Below are 21014 nucleotides of genomic sequence, written 5' to 3'. Positions count from 1 at the left end.
CAAGATTTTGCTCATTTTCTTAAGTTTTTAATACAGCAATTAAAATGGTGTCCTCTAAAGAAAATGAGCTCACTAAGATAGGAGCTAGAAAGATAGATGACTATTTGAGGGGAGATCACTCAATAGTACTTTGTTTGAGAAGATTGTCAGGTATGGAATCAAAGTCTCATATTGACTAGATAAGGTAAAGATTGTGAGTATATAAATGAGAGACAATATCTTCACTGGTATGAGGCCCATTTAGATGAAACCAAAAGCAAAATCACGAGAGTTTATGACTAAAGTGAATAGTATCATATTATTATGAAGATATGTGAGAGTTGTTATCACTAATGGACTTTTAGAATCCTCAAGCAAATTGGTTCAAATTGATGCCAAGAAATCTAAACATTATCTTATCAATTAGGGGTGAACATTAGGTGAGCGGTGTCGGTTTTGGGAGAAAATCGACACCGACCATCGACACATCGATTTTCGATAGTCGGTGTTCGTGGTTCGTGGGTGCTTGGTACCACCAATTGTCCGACCATACGGCGAGAGCAGGCGGTTTCATTGGTTTATTGTAAGTTCAATGAAAATAAGTAGTTGAAAAAAAAAAAGAAAGATGAAGAAGAAAATAAGAAAGGGAGAACAATAACTAACAAAAACGTAGATTGAGAAGAAAAAAATGAAGGAATGTAGAAGAAAAAAATGGAGAAGAGAAAGTGAATGGGGAAGGTTGCACGAGAGAGGAGAAAAGAGTAATGATGATTCTTGGAAGTCGAAGGGAGAAGAAAGAAAGTGCAAACTAATAATTAGTTTTGGACGTTGGAGAAAGAAGATATTTTATAATAAAAGTATATTATATTTATATTGTATAATATATAATAAAAATGATATAATATTTATATTTGGTCGGCAGCGATCAGTTTCTATCTACACATCGGTAGGTGGTCGGTTTATAACAATATTTTGACAAAACCAATCATGATCGAAAAAACCGATCTCCAACCTTAATCTTTAGTTCGGTCAGTTTCAATCGTTCGACTTGGTTTTTCGGTCATCTTTACTCATCCCTATTATGAATAAAACATATGGGATGACTAAAGCTCACACTAATATTATTTATGATTAAAAGAGGCCTCAGCCTTTTGTCCTCACTGGGTGGGTCGATTGACGTTGTTTCTCAATAAGTGTGCCTGAGCAGGAAAGAGAAAAATGATGACATCCTGATACTCGGGATGGCATCTTGCACATCAATTTGGGTACGACCTGTTGATAAAAATGGTCGCTGCAAAGGCCGATCCTCCAAGAAGATCATCAAGCCAGGCCGATCATCCAAGAAGATCACCTGTTTTTACAAATGTGCCTAGTAGCACCAGTATCAATCCACCATCCTTTGGTATTCTGAAGTCATATTTACCTAAAAAATGACGACAACCAAGTCATCATTTTTCACGACGTTGGCTTGATTGTAAGGTGGAATACCTGATCCTAGAGACACTACGGATGCAGCTCACTTTGTAGAGGTTTGCAAGTGTTGTAAACTACTATAGATGGTCGTTGCCGGTCATAACTATTGTCATGGGTACTGTCATTGCTCACATCATTCAAGGTTATAAGTGACTGATGAAAAAAGGATTATTTATTTATTTATTTATTTATTTATTTATTTATTTTACTTTTGGATAAGATGTATTTGGGGTTCCAAGTGATCATGAGAGACCCCAATTTTAACTATGGATAACCATAGATCATGAGAAATGGAGGCCATCTGCACTCAACTTTTCTCAACTCTAAAGATTAAAGAGTTGAAATAAACTTGTAAAACAAAGAGGTTTTTCAACCAGCCATGAGTAACCAATCCTAAAACTGAGGGCATTTTGCATAGTTTAAACTTTCTCCAATTTTGCTTTGGGATACATTACAAGAAGCATCTTTTTAAATTAAACATTAAACTCGATTGATTAGGTATTCAACTTGTCTGCAGATATATGTGAACCTTAATTGGTGGTTTCTGAATGGCATTGGAAGCAAATAATCCAACCTTAATACTAAAGTGGAAAAGGAATAACCATTTTTCTCAGTTCATTAGTCATAAGTTCAGTGCTGAGGGCGAAGAGAGTGATGAATGGAAGAAAAGAAAAAAAGAGGGACTCTGGAACAATGATAGCTTTTGATGATATATTATGTGGACTCAACAATCTCTTGCAACTGCCTTCACTAAAACATTCAATTTTATACACATTTTCAGCCCCAAAAGAGGCAAAAAGAAAAAAAAAAGAAAAAAATCTGCAGTGCCCCCTAAAATGTAGAACTCGCCAATTTTTAACTGAATATATAATGAAGACTGCAAAAAAAAGAAAAAAAAAAAAAAAAAAAAAAAAAAGGAAAAAAGAAAGACTAATGGTGTCTCGTATTTGAGCTACGTAGGGTGACACCATGTAAAAACTTTGTATACCCAAGAAAACTAAGCTTTCCATCTCCTCGAATCCACTCTTTAAGGATAGAATATGCTGAAGAACCAAGGTTCAATTCCTGCACTTACACACACAGAATATTGTAAGAACCATTTCACTTGAGAAAGCATGTTCGGATCAGATTTATTCATGATTTTCAAAGAGTAGCATTGAACGAACCCTTGCTAATTCTTCAACCGATATTACCCGGTTGCCTTCACGCTCGAAATGCTCAAAGGCTGCACAGGCTATCTGCTCCCATCCGTCAAGAGCTTCCAATTGATGTGTACTGATTGCAGCAGCACAGAACTCCTCAAAGTCCATTCTTCTGAAGGCAAGGGGCTCCAGCTGCAAAAAGAAATATGCAATTTCCATGATCAAAAAGTTCGAGGATATTTCAATCTTATTTTATTTTGTTATGTTTTAACTTCCATTCAAGTTCAATTTTAGTTTTGCCTAAAATTCTATGGTGGTCTTTTTTTATCTTTTGTAAGGGCGGTCTTGGAAGTAGGGGTGTGCATCGGTCGGTCGGCAAACAAAAGTGCATGAAATCTGACGGTCGGTCAGTTTTGTCTCTCTCTTTTTTCTTTTTCTTTTTTTCTTTTTACAAGCAAAACCAAAGTGAATGAAATTGAAAAATGAGTTGATGAAGTGTTCTTGTTAGGTTAACATAATTTGCAACTCTTTTAAATTTAAATCAATCATCTTTTTATGGAAAAATTTAAATAAATCATGTAGTGGGCTTAGAATTTAGGCAACATGAAAAAGAAAATAATAAATCAATACTAAGGCAATAGACTTGGGCTTGAGTTGAGGTAGTGGGCTTACTTTTATACTTATTTTTTAGGGGAGGAAAAATTAAAATAATATTTATATATCAGTTGATCGGTCGGTTTTCCAAATTTTTTTATATGAAAACCAAAAACCAACCGACCGACCTCAATTCGATCGGTCGGATCGGTTTTCAGTGCCTTTATGTTCACCCCTACTTGAAAGATTAAATGCAAAACAATAAGGGTGTTTGACCCACCAACTTCATAAGTCATTAAATAAGTCAACTCCACCAATTACGATAGTTGTTCACTATTGATGTTAGCACGTTTATCGAGGGAACTTCATCTTCCCTTCTTTCTCTCTTTTGCACATTTATCAAGGAACTCTATCTTCCCCTCTTTCTCTCTCTTTCCTCTAACTCCAACAAAACAACTTTGCACCCCAACCACAGACTTTCTAACTCCAACTCCAACCAAACAATTCTGCACCCCAAACACAAACTTCCCAACTCCAACATATTAACTCTAAACTTGAAACTTAACTCAGCACCCCAAACACCTCCTAATTGAAAGACAAATTGGTTCTCACAATTTTTTTGTAAGTTCAAGGATTAAACAAAACATTTTATGATATAGAGGTCTAAACAGAATAAGCGTACAAGTTCTAAAAACAAAATATAATGTAAAAAGAACAGCAAGAGATATGAGGTATACTTCCTAATTACGATACACATACAAAACCAGCAGACTCTAAAATACAAGTCGTAACTATATTTACCTATCTAGCATGAAGAGAAGTATCAGGTCAAAAGAACCATACCGAATTTACAATTTCATGAACCCTCGACTCCCTCATAGCATCCGTTGCGTTCCGCATTAGAGCCTAGAGCATAGGTATTTACGAGTCAAAACACAACGTGAAGGAGAGTGATGAATGTATAGTCCTGCACTATAAAAAGAGAGCAGGGTCAAGAGAAGCACTAACCATTTTGAAGTTATCAAGCCCAACACGCCCATCTTGATTTGGTTCCAACAATGCAAACTGAGCTCTGAGATAAAAGAGTTCATTTTCTGTCAAAGCTTTTGAGAGAGCCTGAAATGGAAGTATGTCACGATCAGAGGATTGAAAAACAATGTAAGTTTGACATAGAAAACATCGAGGTTATCATTCAAGACAATCATTTTGAACTTATTACATTACTGAAAATAAATGTTTCCAAACCCATACAACGAGAGTACTACAGAGGATAAGCAAGACTAAAGCTCAATTAAGAAAATAAGATATGATTGCATAGGCATTTTTGAAATGACGGAATAATCTATAATTCCAGCAACCAAAACCAAGAAGCAAAAAGAATAATCTTTAACCTTCATTGCTGCACGTTTGAAAGGAGTAGCTTGCAAGTATGATTTGACCAATTTATAGATCAATATATCTAAAGGTATACGACGACTATCATCCTGCAACCATGGGTGAGCTGCAAAGAGAAAAAAAAGTACGTTCAAGATTTCCAGAGCTTGGAATAGAATTTCTAGATGAAATAATTCAAATGTGAAGGTTTAAATATATGTTTTAGTATCTTTTTCAATTAGTCCCTTATATTTTAACATTTTCTTATAATTTTGTAAATACTAAAATTGCTAAAAATAAACTTGGAATGATACTCAGTGAGTTGGCAGAAATTTAGAAGAAATAAACCACCAAAAAGAAGACAAGTGAAAACTTCTGCCCACTTCCGATAAATTTAAAGAAGAATTTTCTAACTTTCTTCTATTAGACCTAGATCCACCATTAAATTTCTGCCAACTCACCAAGTATTATGTCATGTAAATTGATTATCAAAACACATCCAAACATTGGGGACTAAGATAGAGCTGGAAAAACAAAAGTTACAGAACTCAGGCTATTTACTGTTTTCTCAGAGTTCCTTTTTTTCTTAGTACAATATATTGAAGCAACCATGGAAGTAAAATGACCGTTTCGCTTTTAATATGGTCTTCGGTGAAGGGAAAGTAAAAACGATGAAAGAAAACTTAAAAAGTATAGATATCATTTGAATTCTCAACCCATTGGTCTATCCTCCAATGGCCTCTAAGAAGCAAGGACATAAAAACAAAAACTTACTAAGCGCCTGGACTGCAGTCATTCTCTTTCTGTAATCTTTGTTGAGGAGCCTTTTCACAAAGTCTTTTGCCTCTGGAGACACTGAAGGCCACGGTAAATCATCAAAATTAGGATCTGCTCTTAACACTGCACGGAAAATTCCTGATTCCGTTCTAGCCCAAAATGGCCGACTTCCACATAATAAAATATAGGTAATAACCCCAATACTCCATATATCTGCTTCCAGAGTGTAAGATCTATGAAGCACTTCAGGAGCAACATAATAAGCACTTCCAACAATATCATTAAGTCTCTCGTCTGCATGTGGATAACAAAAAGGAAAAAAGTGAACCATCCAGTAGACAAATCAGTCTAATGAATGTAACAAAAATTCTTACTGTTCTTATGCATTCATCTGATGCAGTAGGTCAATCACAATAATGTACAGATTTCTATAGTGCACTTTTGTATTTATTGAATTTACGCTATAAAAATTGTTCAAATATCTGTAGAGAATTTGATCAAGAAACAACATAAGAAAATTTGATTTTTCGCCAAGCAATTTGCAGTTTCAAGGAGGAAAGACTTCTACATTTGTTTCTTCTTTTTTCTAAAACAAAACAAGGGGCCTGTTTATTTTGTTGCAATGGGATGAGTTTGGAATGGAATGTAATCCAAAGCCCATGTTTGGATTGAGCGTTTTGTGCCTGATTAATAATACCAAACTCATCCAATTTTCAACCTAATCCACTTTCCCATCGTTTTCATACTTCACGATCCCATTTTTGTTCTGCCCTTGATATCTCACGCATTCCAACACTCCTCTGATTTCCAGTAATTCCAGTCTCCTAAACAGCCCCAAGAAATTTCAATCACCACCTTCATATAAATTTAACACCAACTAGTTCCATTTGCCTTTTCAAGACTGTGTATTACAGAATAATTATGTCTGAGTTAACTTCAAAATTTAATAATTAAACATTCGTAAAAGGTAAATAAAGCATGGTAGAATTGTCGTAAGTTGACATAAGCTACATATAATATCCTCCATGCTGCCCGGAAAAAAAAAATATAAATCTCAGAAATAAATTTGAGGAATATGCAATTTGACTTATGCCTAAGATTTCCATGCTTTTTAAAATTTCTGGACAGAAAAGCTCGTCTCCTTTTAAAGCTTTGGAGGAAGATTCTATGCCCCTCCCAATGCCAAAGGATCTAGCATTTTGTTTGTGAAATACCATCTTAGAAAATGAATACTACAGCTTGGTCTTCAACTCTTCAAGGAAGGCAACATAGCTTGTGTGCAAAAGAAAAGGGGTCTCAAGACCACAAGACAAGTGACAAAGTCTGAGTGTAAATGGGTGAATGAGTGAATGTAAAAGCTCACAAAAATAGGTTAGAGTTAGAGTTAGCTATAAGAGCAGTAGAGAGGAGGAAGCCTTGGAGGAGAGTTTCATCCCCCGAGTAAGTCTGGAAAGTCACCAAAACTCACAAGATATGTAGAAACTAATAAAGGGCCAAACCTTAAAAATCTCTCGAGCCCTCTAGAAATTTGTAAGGTATCTAGATGAGAATATATTATTATGGTTATTAGTAATGGGAGTATTAGTAAATAGCTAATAATTTGGTTAGGTCTCTTAGTTATAAATAGAAGGAGTTGGTTGGGAATTTGGGAGACACTAGCCCTTTCAAGAAACTAAGTTATCTTGTTAATTTTCTTATAATATTATAGCATATTTTCATATATTTCCATATTTCAATGTTCCTGAGTTTTCTGTGCATTCTTGAATATTTCCTTTTTAGGTGGTATCCTAACAAAATTCTATCGTTCTTCACTCCCCAAAATCTCCACAAACACACCCCCCTGCTTGCTAAAAAACCTATTGTTTTTCTACAGATTTATGGCTTGTTTTTATCCAAACCAAAATTTCCTTTTCCATGGTTAAAAGAGTTGATTCTTCACTCCTCTTATGAGATGCGTTTTTTGTGGCTCGGTATACGTACTATTCTGTGAGGCATTTGGCTTGAGAAGAATAACAAGATTTTTGGGGGTGTGAGAAAGACCGTGGGAAGAGGTTTGGCCTCTTCTAAGCTTTCATGTTTCTCTATGGACATCCACATAAAGTCTTTTCATTTCCACAAGTCTTATTTTGTTAGATTGGAGTCCCTTTTCTTTTAGCCCCTCTTGCTTGGACTGTCTTTTTGTGTGTTTTGTATCCCCTTGTATTTTATATTTTTTTTCATTCTTTTTTCTTCATGAAAGCTTGGTTTCTATAATTTTAAAAATAACAATAAACAATTAGATAGATCTATTTGTTACCTGGTCTAACAAAGTCTGAAAGACCAAAGTCGATGAGCTTCATATCAGCATCTTCACTTCTAGACGTAAATAGGAAATTCTGTAGAGCACAGAGAAAAGTGGAAACAATATAAGAAAGAAAGGGGAGGTGCAAAATTACTACAAAAAACAACCTTTTTTTATCTTGTTTTCTCCTTTCCTTTTTTTTTTTTTTTTTTGGTGGGGGTATCATCAAGAAGCGCTCTCTAATTGCATGAAGTGAAGTATGATACATTTGTATTTTTCTAAAATTTAGTTGCAAAACAGAACTGCTAAGCTTTGTGAAAATTATAATTTATAAAAGAAAATAAAAATGCAAATCACAACCTCTGGTTTTAAGTCACGGTGCACAACGCCTTGAAGATGACAAAATGCAACTACACTTAAAATCTGAACAACTATATTTTTGGCATCTTCCTCTGTGTATCTTCCTCCTCTACAATGAGGGAAATACTTCAGTATAAATCAAATCAGTCAAAGATAACACAACATCGTTGTACAGATAGAATACCTTGACAAGATTCTGTCCAGAAGTTCCCCACCTTCACATAACCTAAAAGGAAAAATAAACAAGGAACTTTAAATTGAATTCAAATTAACTCCAGAAACTGAACTGCAAAGAAAACCTAAAATGGTTTATGTTTTCTTCCAGTTTGGTAAGAAACCAAGCTTACATTAAGAGAAATATAAGAATATACAGGGACAAACAGAAAACGAGCCGCCTCCCAGAAAAGGAGTCCAAATGCTAACTATAGAAACCGACTCCAATCCAGTAGGATCAAACCAAGCTCATAATAACATAAGGTCATGTAATAGACGCTAACAGCATGTTATACCTACTCTCAACCTCCCAAACCTCATCCCCAAGATCTCTCATCCTCCCACAAAATTTTGCTACTTCTCTCAACCCATATCCCCCACCACACAAAGCAAAGAAACAAGACCGCAACAGACTTTTCCTTCATCCCAAAACAGAGTATTCAAGGGCACCTCCTCAATCATGGCACAGCACTCCCTACCATGAGCCAAATATAAGCACAACGTGCTCAAGCATTTTCTCCAAAGGGAATGAGCAAACGGGAATCTCCAGAACAAATGATCAATATCCTCGTCATGCCTCCTGCAAAGAATTCACACCATTGAGGGCTCAAAACAATGGAACAGTATCTATCTCTGAATACAGTCCTTCTTCCATGAAAAACCTGTAACAAAGAAGTTGACCTACCTGGGATCTTATTCTTCAAGAGAAAGGAGAAGACAAATAGATCATAATCGAGATCAGGGTCAACCAACATATGAAAGAAAGAAAACACCTTGAAAGATTAGGAGTCCAAACTCTGACATCTTTTCTCCCCAGGCACACCTGAAGATTAGGAAGGACAAAATGCAGGGTAATCTAAAATTTTCATTAGTCTCTCCATTAGACAAAAGTCTATGGAAACCCAAGGAAAACAGGAAGAAGGTCAAAGGACAAAACAGAAACCACGGAATGAAGTTTCTTGGCAGATAGGTGATAAACCGAGGTAATAAAGTACAAAGAGGGGACTACCCAGTCCACCGATCCTCTGGAAAAAAAAAAGGAAAAAAAAAAGAAAAAAAAAAACCCTTAGACCTATCTCCAACAAGACATTTCATAAACCAAGAGACAGATGGCTGGAGATTTAGCTAACCAAATGGTAGGAATTCAAACTTATTTAAGAATGGTAGGAATATTGATTCATGAATCTCATGAACGTGCTAGGTGTGTTTGATAACCTAAATGGCATAACCAACCATTCAAAGAGGCCTTCATTGATTTTGAATGCAGTTTTCCATTCATCCACGGGCCTAATTCGAATTTGGTAATAGCCACTATGGAGATCTATTTTGGAAAAGTTTGAGTACCTGTTCATTGGTCTAGGAGATCACCTATTCTAGGGATGGGAAATCTGTATTTGATGGTGATTTTATTTATAGCTCGACTATCAATACATATGCCCCAACTACCATCCTTTTTGGGGGCTAAAAGAGCAGGGACAGCACAAGGGGCTTAGACTAGGTTGGATGTGCTGTTTTTTTAGGTCTTCGATAATTTCGTGAAGTGCTTTGTACTCGGATGGGCTCATTTTGTAATAGAGAAGATATGGAAGTGAGGCACCGGGTATAAAATCAATGTTGTGTTGAATGTCCCTTAAGGAGGTAAGCCCTCTGAAATTTTGGTGAGGTTTGGAAAATTGGTAAGGAGATTTTCAACCCTGTTGTCTACAGGATTTGGTAAAAGGGGGGCAGTGGAGAGATCTTTAACCAGTAAGGCTAAAGTAAAGGTGGGTGCTATTTCTAGATCCTTTATTGTAGACAAAATTGAAAATAGGCTGCTTTTATCTCTTCCTAAAGTGGAAGAGGAAGTTGTAAGATCTTGGAGGGGTAATAGAATAACCATCTTGCCTAACCAATCGAAATCATATGTATTTTCATGGCATTTGTGGATGGCCTTTATGTCGTATTGCCATGGTTGGCCAAGAAGTAGATGACAAGCATCCATTTCTATAACATCACATATGATTTGATCTTTGTAGTGGGCACCAATGGACAAAGCCACTGCATATTTCATTAATCACTGTTTCACCACCTCTTTTAATCCATCCGACCTTACATGGATGTGGATGTGAATCAACCTTAAGTTTCAAAGCTTAAACTAGCTTTTTTGAAACCATGTTCTCACTGCTGCCACTATCAACGATAATTGTGCACACTTTCCCTTGTATGGTGCACTTTGTTCAAAATAATGAATGTCTCTAGGGGTTGCTCGGAGTTGTTGGGGTTAGAAGTATTCTTTGGATAACACAAGATAGTTCATCTCCAACATCCGGGTTTGTTTGAGCTAAATCATCCTCTTCTTCTAGCTCATCTTCCTCCGAATGTGTTTCTTGGATTGTTAGGGTTCTTCTTGGACAGTCATTTGATAGATGTCTCATTTGTCCACACCTAAAACATTTACCAAGGTTAGGTCTATTATAAGGATTGGAATTATTATTTGGAAGATTAGGAATACTTCTCTTTGCATTCATGTCTTGTTGTGGAAGGTTGTCCTTTGCTTTGCTTGAAGAAGAGTTTGCTGTAACAGGACTTGTGTTTGAATCCAAGGTTGGTTTTTTTGAACCAACATTTGTTTTTTCCCAATTGGCCCTTCTTACTATCCATCTTTTTTGCTTTTCGCTTTCATCTTCTTCAATGGTTGTGGCCACCGAAACAGCTTCTTAGAGACTTGTCATTGGATGAAGATGTGCCTTTTCTCGAATATCTTGTCAGAGTCCATCAAGAAACCGAGCTATTTGTTGGTTTTCACTCTCGGTAAGGTTGTTTCTTGCACTCAGCCTTTGGAACTCTTCTGTATACTCTTCAATGCTTCTTGACCCCTATTTGCAATGTTGGAATTGGGTGTCCAACAATCTTTCATAGTTAAATGGAAGAAATCTCTTCTTCATGAGTTTAAGCATTTTTGGCCAGCTTTGGATTGAAGGTTTTCCTATTCGCTTGGAGTTGATCCCACCATGCGGATGCTCCACTTTTTAGCTTAAAAGACACAAGTTTTACCTTTCGATCCTCGGGGGTGCCCATGTAGTCAAAAAAAAAACTTTCTACCTCCCTCACCCAATTGAGAAAAACTTCAATATTCATTCGTCCATTGTAAGTAGGGAGGTCAATTTTCATTTTGTATTTAGAATTTTGTCTCCACAGAGTTTCTCTTTGCATTCCCCTATACTCGGGCCAATATTGTTCCAAATCTTGATCATCCTCTTGGAAATCTTGAAGGTCTTGGTTGTTGTAGTTGAACCTTTGTCTATAAGGCTGGTTAGCTGGCATGTTCTCCCATTTTTGTGATTCTTCTTCCAAGGAATCAAAATCAAACCCTAAAAGGTTTTGTGGCATTAGTATGGCTTGTTGATGAGAGGCCTAGGTTGTGGTCTCATTTGGCCAATCCCTCTTAGTTGCATGAATCCTGGAGGAATTCTTGGATGTTCTTGAATTCTTGGAGGGGCAAAATTTTGAGGAACACGGTTCTATCCACATAAAGTTCTTCCTCTTTGATGGTTACCTCTGAATTCTTGGTGCAATTGAGGTCCCCTAGTCTTAGTTTGGTGTAGAACTCCTCTGCTTTCTTGCGGTTCTTGACTTCCTTCTTCTTCTTGAATCTTGGTTTTGGCCTTGTTTGGTTTGCTGTTTTCTTTTACAAGGGAGTTTAAGGTCTGCTGCATCTCAGTCATGGAAGTTTGCATCACATTGAAGTTGTTGATCAAGGTTCATATGGCGTCTTCAACTTGGTTCATATGGTGGTCCATGGATTGGGGGTTGGATGCTTCCACATCAGTGGGGAGGGAAGAATCAATGAGTTTGCTGGAATTTTTTCCGGTCATCAACTTTGTGGCTACTCTGGTACCAGTTTTGGTGTAGACTCAAAATCTTGGAGAAAATCTTAAAGTAGGGTATTATTGATTAGAGAAAAATGTAGACAATGATCCCTTTGAATGGATTGTTTCACACCTAACTAACTAATTCTAATCCTAAAACCCCTTTAAATAGACTCAAAGGGAAGGGTGTTTTCACACCTAAACTAAAAAGAAAACACATTAAAATTGCAAATTAATATAAATGGAAACTACAAAATATTCCCAAAATGCCCCTACATCACCAAAGGTTTTTACTCAAGCCCTTAAAACCATTTATCGTACCCGCAAGAGGGTCCAAGCCATATCTTCTCACGATAATCCTAAGCATTAGACGTTGAGAAAAAACACCACAACCATTTTGCCAATAACGCCTCAATGCAAAGTATCAAATTATTCCCAATAACTAAACCACCCAATGCCCAAAGGTTTGGAGACCACGTCCCAACAAACAAGATGGGATCCTCCCCCTCATCGACCTCTTCCCACAAGAAATCCCGCAACATCTTCCCAATAACCATAGTAATCAAAACCGGCATCATAAATAAAAGACGTGAAATAACTAGAGATGCCACTTAAGACCTCCAAGAACCCAATACTCTTGCACCTTTTCCACCACAGGATTCCAGATAGAATGGCACTTCGAATTACCCCCACGGAGGGGAGCACTAGATAAGAAGAATGGAGTTAATTTACCTCACACCCTTCCAAGGATCACTAATTTGATAAAAGACTTGTGATAGCTTCAAAGAAGGACAAAAAGCCGTTAGAATTAACAAAGGAGTTTTGCTGACTTCAAGAAAAAGGGTTGTGAGATAGGTGACGAAACTACTTTCCCAGTTTAAAACCCACAAACTGACCCTTATTCATTTTGTAGCTCATTGAGAATATAAGACTATCCAAACTCATTCAACTCAAACTGAACTGTATATTAATAACAAAGAGAGTGCTACACAATTCCTCATTTATGCTACATGATTCTTCATTTATTGAACGTTAAAGAAGTATATCTTAATTCACAAATTTCAAGTTGAATCCATCAAGACCTATGGCCAAGGCAACAAATGCAGTATGGTATAATTAGATAGTCCAAGAACTTAAAACAACAATTGTGACATTTTTCATGTAGTACAGCATGGTGAATTTACCATTGTATCAGAATAATGAAATAAAAGGAAAACAAGAATTAAGATCATCTTTCAGATACAGAATGATAAGAAAAAGAAGAAAGACATACTCCATGACTATGTAAACGTTATTGGCATCCTCACATGCATCATGAAATTTTACAAGGTGCTTATGCCCAGATAAAGACTTCAATATTTTCACCTCTCTCCGAACATCTTCAATTGATATTGCTGTTGTCATCTGCAAACGTATCTTTTTAAGAAACACAATTATAGGCAATGCAACCAGGAAGAAAAAATGTTACATGCAGTGAGCTATAGGTTTATGTTCACTTTTAGACGCAGAGAAAAGAATGAACCAGCTAACAGTTTAACTGGCTAGAAAAAATAAATATTTAAGGAAGGACTACTTCAATTAAGAAAGACTCAATAGAGACAATAACATATGGTAGTCCAGTGCACCCTCCTCCAGGGAGAAATTGTTCCAAGTAGCTCATTATAAATGTGAGAACTTCAGCACAATCAAACTTGAATGTTAATTTACAAATGAAAATGCATGTTACTTTAAATATTTATGATCAGTGTACTCGAGGCAAAGTCAGAAACTGGTTTCTTACAATGGACACAGCATGCCTGCCCATGAAGTACAATCGCTAATCTAAGACTAGGAGTACATCAAAAATGAAACTAAGTCAAGCAAACTTGAATGTTAATTTACAAATGAAAATGCATGTTACTTTAAATATTTACAATCAGTGTACTCGAGGCAAAGTCAGAAACTGGTTTCTTACAATGGACACAGCAGGCCTGCCCATGAAGTACAATTGCTAATCTAGGACTAGGAGTACATCGAGAATGAAACTAAGTCAAAAGAATTGAGTGTGCCAAGCACTCAAGGACTTGCAGTAGTTGCCATTATGTATCCAAGAAAATATTTTTGTGAAGACTCAGGAAGTGCAAAACTAAAATGACAGACAATTTTCATTTTCTTTTTCTTTATCTTTTCTTGATAAGGAACAAGGAGTATATTAGAAAATGCCAAGACAAGGGCCATAAAAGAACAATCCACAGACCAGGTAGAGAGAAACCCCACACAGCAACCTAACAAATAAGGGCCTTCCAATCATTCAGGAAACTAGCATTGTCTTTCATTCAACAAAACTAGCCTCGATACTTTATTATACGTCACAATTAGCACAAGACACCCATTTAACAAAGTCGGTCTTTGATTGGTTTCAAAGACAAAAACAAGCAGCATTTCTATCAGTTTCGGCGACAATCAGTATCTTCTTCCAAGTTCTGACCTGCAAGGAAAGTCTGTGAAGATTTTTCTTTTTTTTCAATTTTATCCAATCCTACCTACAGGAAGCCTCTTTCTCTCCGGTTAAAGAAGGCCACAATGAAATTTCTTCAATTGGAAACTTCAATCGTGAACCAAAACCCAACTACAATGCCGGACATGATATACCTTATTCCATCATGGAGCACAGGAGAAGATGATCATGTGTGGCATAGAAAATCGAAATCTTAGTAAAACTTTGTTATGCACCTTACATATGACATATCAAAACTCATAAATTTTTATGTTTTTTTTTTTTTTCAATATGTGAGTTTCCAAGCTGGCTTGCAAACATCCAACTATTCCCAGGATTGGACTGCCTAACTCTATTATATTTGGTTGCAAAGTAACTTATAAGATATTAAATACTAGATACACAACTAGTGGCCACCATGGCTTGAACTAATTTTCTCTAAACTCTTTATTATTCACATAACCCTTGACCACTCGGCCAACTATTGTGGTTCCAAAACTCCATTTTTGGTTAGGATAATATGTAAGTTTTATATCTAAGCTGCCAACTTATGAGTGCCAAAATTTCGTATCATTAACTAACAATGCTCCTAATTTGACTTACACGAAAATCAAAATATAACAAGCTATGCCAGCAATTATAAACCTAACGATTTAAACCAGGCAATCCTCCACCCTCAACACCACCAACCACGAACCAGAAAAAGAGAGAGCTTAAAGAAAACTTCCGAATGCAAAGAAAGTACATTTGGACCCAACACACCAAACTAAACACCATATACGAATATATAAACGACAGAAACCAAAACCAATTCCAAAACAGAAACACGAGTGATACAGAAGTTACTTAAAATTATTTCAAAATCAATCCTATAATGCAGAAAACAGCAGGCAAATCAAAGTAAAAAAGACGACCAAAGTGATTGAAATCATAAATTTAAAGAAACATATCACATCACTTTAGAGTTACCTTGGCTTTAGAGATGATCTTAACGGCCACCGGTTGATCTCTGAGCTCACCTTTCTTCCCCTTAGCAGAACAAGTATGACCAAAATGTCCTCTCCCAACCTCCTTCCCCAACTCATACTTCGCCCCAAAATTCTTCCCATACCCAAAGCTTTTATCTAACAACTGCTCCGGCTCCGTCCCTCTCTCCTCCGGGATCGGGCCCTCCTTAGGCTTCGTATACCCAAACCGCTTCGCCAACGAGGCTTTGATATGCTTAGCCGGCGACGGCGGAGCAAACCTCCGTTTAAAAAACCTCCCCGGCGTCGAAGCCCTAGCCGGCGACGGCGAAACACCAACAGGCAAAGGACTAGCACCAACTCCATGAGGATACGGACTCGGCCAAGGGCTAGGGTAGGAAGTCCTCGCCGGCGTCGTCTTCACGTTGACAACACCGTTGCCACCTCCACTCCCGGAAGGAAAATGCGACGGATCGGCACCGTAACCAGTGGCAGAAGGCGGAGAGACGGTAGTAGTAATGGTAGTTGGAGTGACGTCATTGTCAGTAGTCGGAATAGTCTTACCATAACACTGCCCCATCCGTAAATTCCCCCACCACCCAATCTGACTGACACCGTCGTGGGTTAACTGCCGGCGTGGAATCGGATCACGGCGGAGTCAAAGTCCGCACATCCGACGGCCTCTAACCCTCCGCCCCGATCTGATCCTCGATCTCAAGCTAAAACAAAAAAGAAAAAAGAAAAAAGAAAAAAGAAAGAAAAAAAAAAATCTCTTACAAAACGTTAAAACCAGAGAATGAAAGAGAATAGAAATTTCAGTCAGAGAAATATAGAGAAACGACTGATTGAATTGAAAACCCACTGAATCACAGAGAGACAAAATTCATAAATTGAATGCGAAAGAGAAGGGATTATGTGAAAAATCACATAAGAATCCGCCATTCATTAATGCTTTTTCTTCTCGATCTTGATCCGCCAATTGTTGCCGTTGGATTACAGTTTAGTCTACTCTTGTGTATTGTAATTTCAGTGTGCTGTCATCCATACTATCATTTCTCTACTTCCGCTTTTATCCCTTCTCTCTATGGACAGGTTCTTTTCGTTTTTGTCTTTTGCCAGTTTTCTTGCCTTTTATATGTGTTTTTCCTCTTTTTCTTAATTTGGTTTCTATGTAATGAGTTCCTTTGTTACGCTGTGGTGTGGCGTATTTGGATATTGTGCACCTTCTCTTTATTCTAGCTTGTGTAATTTGCACGTGCTGAATGTGATGCGTTCAAGTTACGGAAAGGCCCATGATGTGCCACGTCGGCTGACGTGAGAATGGGCTTACGCTGAGCACGATTGTACTGTAAACATCCGGAAAATCGAAACTGGATTTGATGCCATCAAAAGGACAGCCCAAGTCCAAATAATTTCCTTTTTTTTAATTGTAATATTGTAATACTGTTATTTCATCCATTTATTATTGCCTAAAAAACTATAAATTAATCGGATGATTATACCTTTGTTTTTTATTTTTTATTTTTTAATCCATGATTATACCTTTATTCTTGCAATTTAACCTACATTATGCATTTTTTAAATGGACGCTTAACAGTTGATATGTCTTCCTTTTTTTTTTTGTAGGTTATTAGGAAAAAAAAACTGCATTGTGTATTTATATGTACGGTCAGATTTTTATTTTCTAAATGAACGTTCACCTCAATTCTATTGCATTATAGTTAATTCTATATTCGTATATATACTTTTAAATGTCTAAATTCAGTTTCGGACTTGTCATAAATCTTAACAGCAATCTTTATTGCTTGTTTATTGTTCTATTATTTTAGAAAAATTTTATCGTGTGTATGGGTACTTTTGAAAATATTATTTTTCAAATAATATCAATTTTTTATGAGTACCTTTGAGAAAATTAATAATTTAGATAATATGGGATGATTTTAGATAATTTAAAGTATTTTTATATATATAAAGACTGTTTCCAAACCATCGGACCAGATTTTTAATTAAACCAAAATCTTAAGAAATAAAAGGTAATTTGAAAATTATTAATTTAAAATCTGTTTTTGAAGAATCATTTAAGGGATAGATTATTCAAATAAATGACTTTGGTGGATTAACCGAAAATTTACAAATTATGTAGTAAGAAATTTTTTTAGAAAAAAAAACTTTTTGTTTTAGAAAAAAGAAAAAAAAAATATATCTGGGATTAATAGAATCACTTTTGATATAGTACAAACAAAAAATATCATTTAAAGAACTTTTTATTCAAGTGCCCGGGCATTGGTCACATATATATATATAAACATATTTGGAATTGAAGAATTGGACCATTTTTTCTAGATTGTTGGCGATAGTTGCTGGCAACTGAAAGTATTAGAGAATATTGGAAAGCGCATTGGTTAATACTTTTAGGATAATAATTAAGTCTATAATAACATTTTAAAAGAATTGTAAATACAGTAAAATTTATCAAGGTTAAACTTTATCATTGATACACTTCTACTAATGATGTGGTCTAATATTGATAGGCCCCTACTAACGATATGGTCTATCATTAATTGATTTTGAAAGCAAAAGCTAAATTCTATTATATTTGCAAATTATTTTACATCACGCTACATCGGCAAATACTTTGGATTTGATTGTTATATTTGCAACTGCCTTGGAGCATATAATGGAGAACTTCCTGTTGGAGTTTATGTCCTAAATCTCATGTATCTTGTGGTTTGTAAAGATAAATTACACATCTAATAAAATAAGAGGTATTCTATTGACTTTTAAACTGTATTAATTCAATCCAATAAACTAAGATCCAAGGTTATCTGATGAAACTTAAACATGTATGTGGAGACATATAGGTGGATCATGTTTAAGTGATAACCTAAATTGTCTATAGTATATGGATAAGACTGGGTACCTTATTCTGGTGACACGACGAATTTAACTCGCTTTGTAGACGTTACAATTGTTGTAAAGTGCTACACAAATGATTTGATCCTGATCATTCATGTGGATATATGAGAGTGGGGGTATTCTATACAAAGAGTTTGCATAGGATCGGACCACGAAATGAATAGATACTCTAGGGTGACTTGACTTTAATCCTGAGTGAGTTGTGAACTCCTGTTTATGAAGGCAATCCTTTGATTTGTATGGATGAAAGTGGTCATATTAGCAGACTCAATAAGCCTACCAATTTGGGGATATGTCCGAGTAGGAAACTGGGAATACAGCTAGACAAGATGAACCCAAGATGTGTTAGTTTATAGTTGGACTATAAATTGTTTGTTCATTAAAGGGATCAATGGTACTCAAGAAATTAGATGTAACTACAGTGGTAAAACAATAATTTGACCCAGCTGTAGTCATGAGCGATTTGTGAAGGATTGACTCACTGTTGATTGGTTATATCCGTGGATACAAAAATATATCTATAGTGCGAAGAATGCAACTATCGGTCTTTAGTGAAGTGTCTGGTAGTTAATGAATATCGATTCATTTAATTAAAGAGTTTAATTAATTAATCTCATTTCATTGGAGCTGCTAACCTGTAGGTCCATAAGGTCTTTTTATTAACTCACTAAAGGAAAAGATGAATTATTTGAATTGTTCAAATCAATGGATGGAATAACATATTAATGAGATTAATATGATATGGTTAATTATAGATATGATCTATAATTAAAAGAGAAATATTTGACTAGGATTCAACTATTAAATTCTTATGAATTTGATTCATAAAGAATTAATTGATTAATTTTGAGAAGTGGAGGTAAATAAACATATTAGTTAAATACATATTAAATTAGATTTAATATGATTATTTAATTAATAGCTAAATAATTAAATAATGATTATTCAGTTAAATTAACCCAGAGTAATTTTGGAAAGCTAAGAGAAAGTCTCCATATAAATTCGTCATTTTGCCTAAATTAGGGCAAGGGATTTATTTTTGACGAAACCATAGCCTCCAAATCATTTTCCTCTAAAAAATTTATCTTCTCCATCTTCTCTATTCTTCTTCCTCAATCAAGGTGTGAGAGACCACTCTTCACCCCTTGGTTCCTAGAGAATAACGAGGTCCCACTTTTAATGGTGTCTATTGTTCGTTGGAAAATCGTTCCGGACAAGACAACGAGGAAATCATGAAGAGTTTGGGAATCGACGAAGGTATGTGATACTCTTCTTTCCTTTTTTTTTCTTCTCTCTTCTAAGCATGTTAATCTACAAGATCATTGATGACCGGCAGAAATGCACGTGATTATAGGCCTTTTATTTAGAATTATGAGGGTTGTTAAGCAGAAGATGCGATGATTATACTTAGAATTCATGGGAAAATGAGCTTGCGTCTATCGGCATTAAGAATCTCGGCTAACCCACTATTATGCATTATTATGCGTTCAATTGTTTATTTTTGTAGCAACTGCAGAAAGTGATCGCATGCGTGGAAGGCAGGCTATCGCAAAGACGACTGCATGTGGGGAATCTCGCAAAAGCAAATGCATACGTTCGATGTATGGATATTGCGGCCATTAACCACATGCGTCTATCGCATAGAGGTTGCGGCTGTCGAGCGAATGCGGTCATCACAGGGAGATTGCGACTACAGAATAATAACCATAATAGAAGTGCAATCGCAAGGTTGGTGGAATGCAAGCATGAACGTATACACTGGAATTATAAAAAAGATGATGTTGACATTTCACTTACCATGCCATTAGCAGCAGAGATTCAGAAAAGGACCATCAAGCCGCGAGTGTCAGATTCAGAGCAGGTCCATTAATACTGTTAGTGATCAAGCTTTATAAATAGAGACCGTTGAGCAGAACTTAAAATGATCCAGGGTTTTCCATCCAAGGTTCTCTACCTTTGGGTGGATCCTTATGATCCAAACGAAAGCGTAAGAAGATAGCCTTGAGAGTTATTCATCCCCTCAACCATTTCGAGTGACGATCAGAGCCTTTGCCGAAGTTAGAGCTCGAGAAAGTCTACTCCACCACCCATCCATGGCACCACTGGCAGCTTTGACACACATCTGATGAAGCAAGACAATGCTTCCATCTAGCCTTCCATATCTCTTTTATCCTTGTATTGTATTACATTTTGGCTTAAGAAATTAATACATTTTGTGATCAATGCATTTCTATATTTTCCTTCGATTCCATCTCCATCTTCATTTACTTAGCATCTTTTACTTTCATTGCATCACTAAGTAAGATTGTTAGAGTATCGCATACTTAATCATGCGGCATAGGGATATGAAGCATGTAGCAAACCACTAGGAGGTGTGCGTTGCACAAATGTTGTGAGAAAATCTTATTTACTTAGTGTGAAGCTATAGCAACGCTTGTCTATAAGCGGACGCAATACTTGTCTATGAGTAGAATCAGCAACAACTAACTACCTGGGAGGGTAAGTAGTTGGTCACATTAAGTAATGTAAGCAAATGTTCACTAGAGATAGGAATAATCTTACGTCAACCAGGTTTATGTGATTATCTTGTCTTATGTTGTATCCATCACCCCCTTA

At 36.2% G+C, this 21014-nt stretch overlaps 1 protein-coding gene across 2 annotated transcripts; it reads right to left on the bottom strand.

Moving 5' to 3' along the window:
• Positions 1-2138: 2138 nt before the first annotated feature.
• Positions 2139-16501, bottom strand: LOC120092991 (CDPK-related kinase 3). 2 transcript variants are annotated; one of them, XM_039051276.1, is made up of 12 exons: positions 16345-16501; positions 15487-16201; positions 13315-13457; positions 8165-8206; positions 7981-8089; positions 7636-7714; positions 5337-5633; positions 4580-4689; positions 4197-4304; positions 4032-4094; positions 2619-2786; positions 2139-2517 (listed from the first exon to the last, which is right to left on the bottom strand). In XM_039051276.1, the coding sequence occupies exons 2-12, from the start codon at positions 16060-16062 to the stop codon at positions 2383-2385; spliced, it is 1830 nt and encodes a 609-aa protein (XP_038907204.1). In that variant the 5' UTR covers positions 16063-16201; positions 16345-16501; the 3' UTR covers positions 2139-2382. The 2 variants fall into 2 exon arrangements, with proteins under 2 accessions (XP_038907204.1, XP_038907205.1); XM_039051277.1 differs by having other exon boundaries at positions 13315-13445; positions 15487-16382.
• Between the last annotated feature and the right edge of the window lie 4513 nt (positions 16502-21014).

This window comes from Benincasa hispida, chromosome 12 (assembly GCF_009727055.1).
Source record: "Benincasa hispida cultivar B227 chromosome 12, ASM972705v1, whole genome shotgun sequence".
Lineage (NCBI taxonomy): Eukaryota > Viridiplantae > Streptophyta > Magnoliopsida > Cucurbitales > Cucurbitaceae > Benincasa > Benincasa hispida.
The sequence above is the reverse complement of the archived record's forward strand: the minus strand, read 5'-3'. Positions and strand labels throughout refer to the sequence as shown.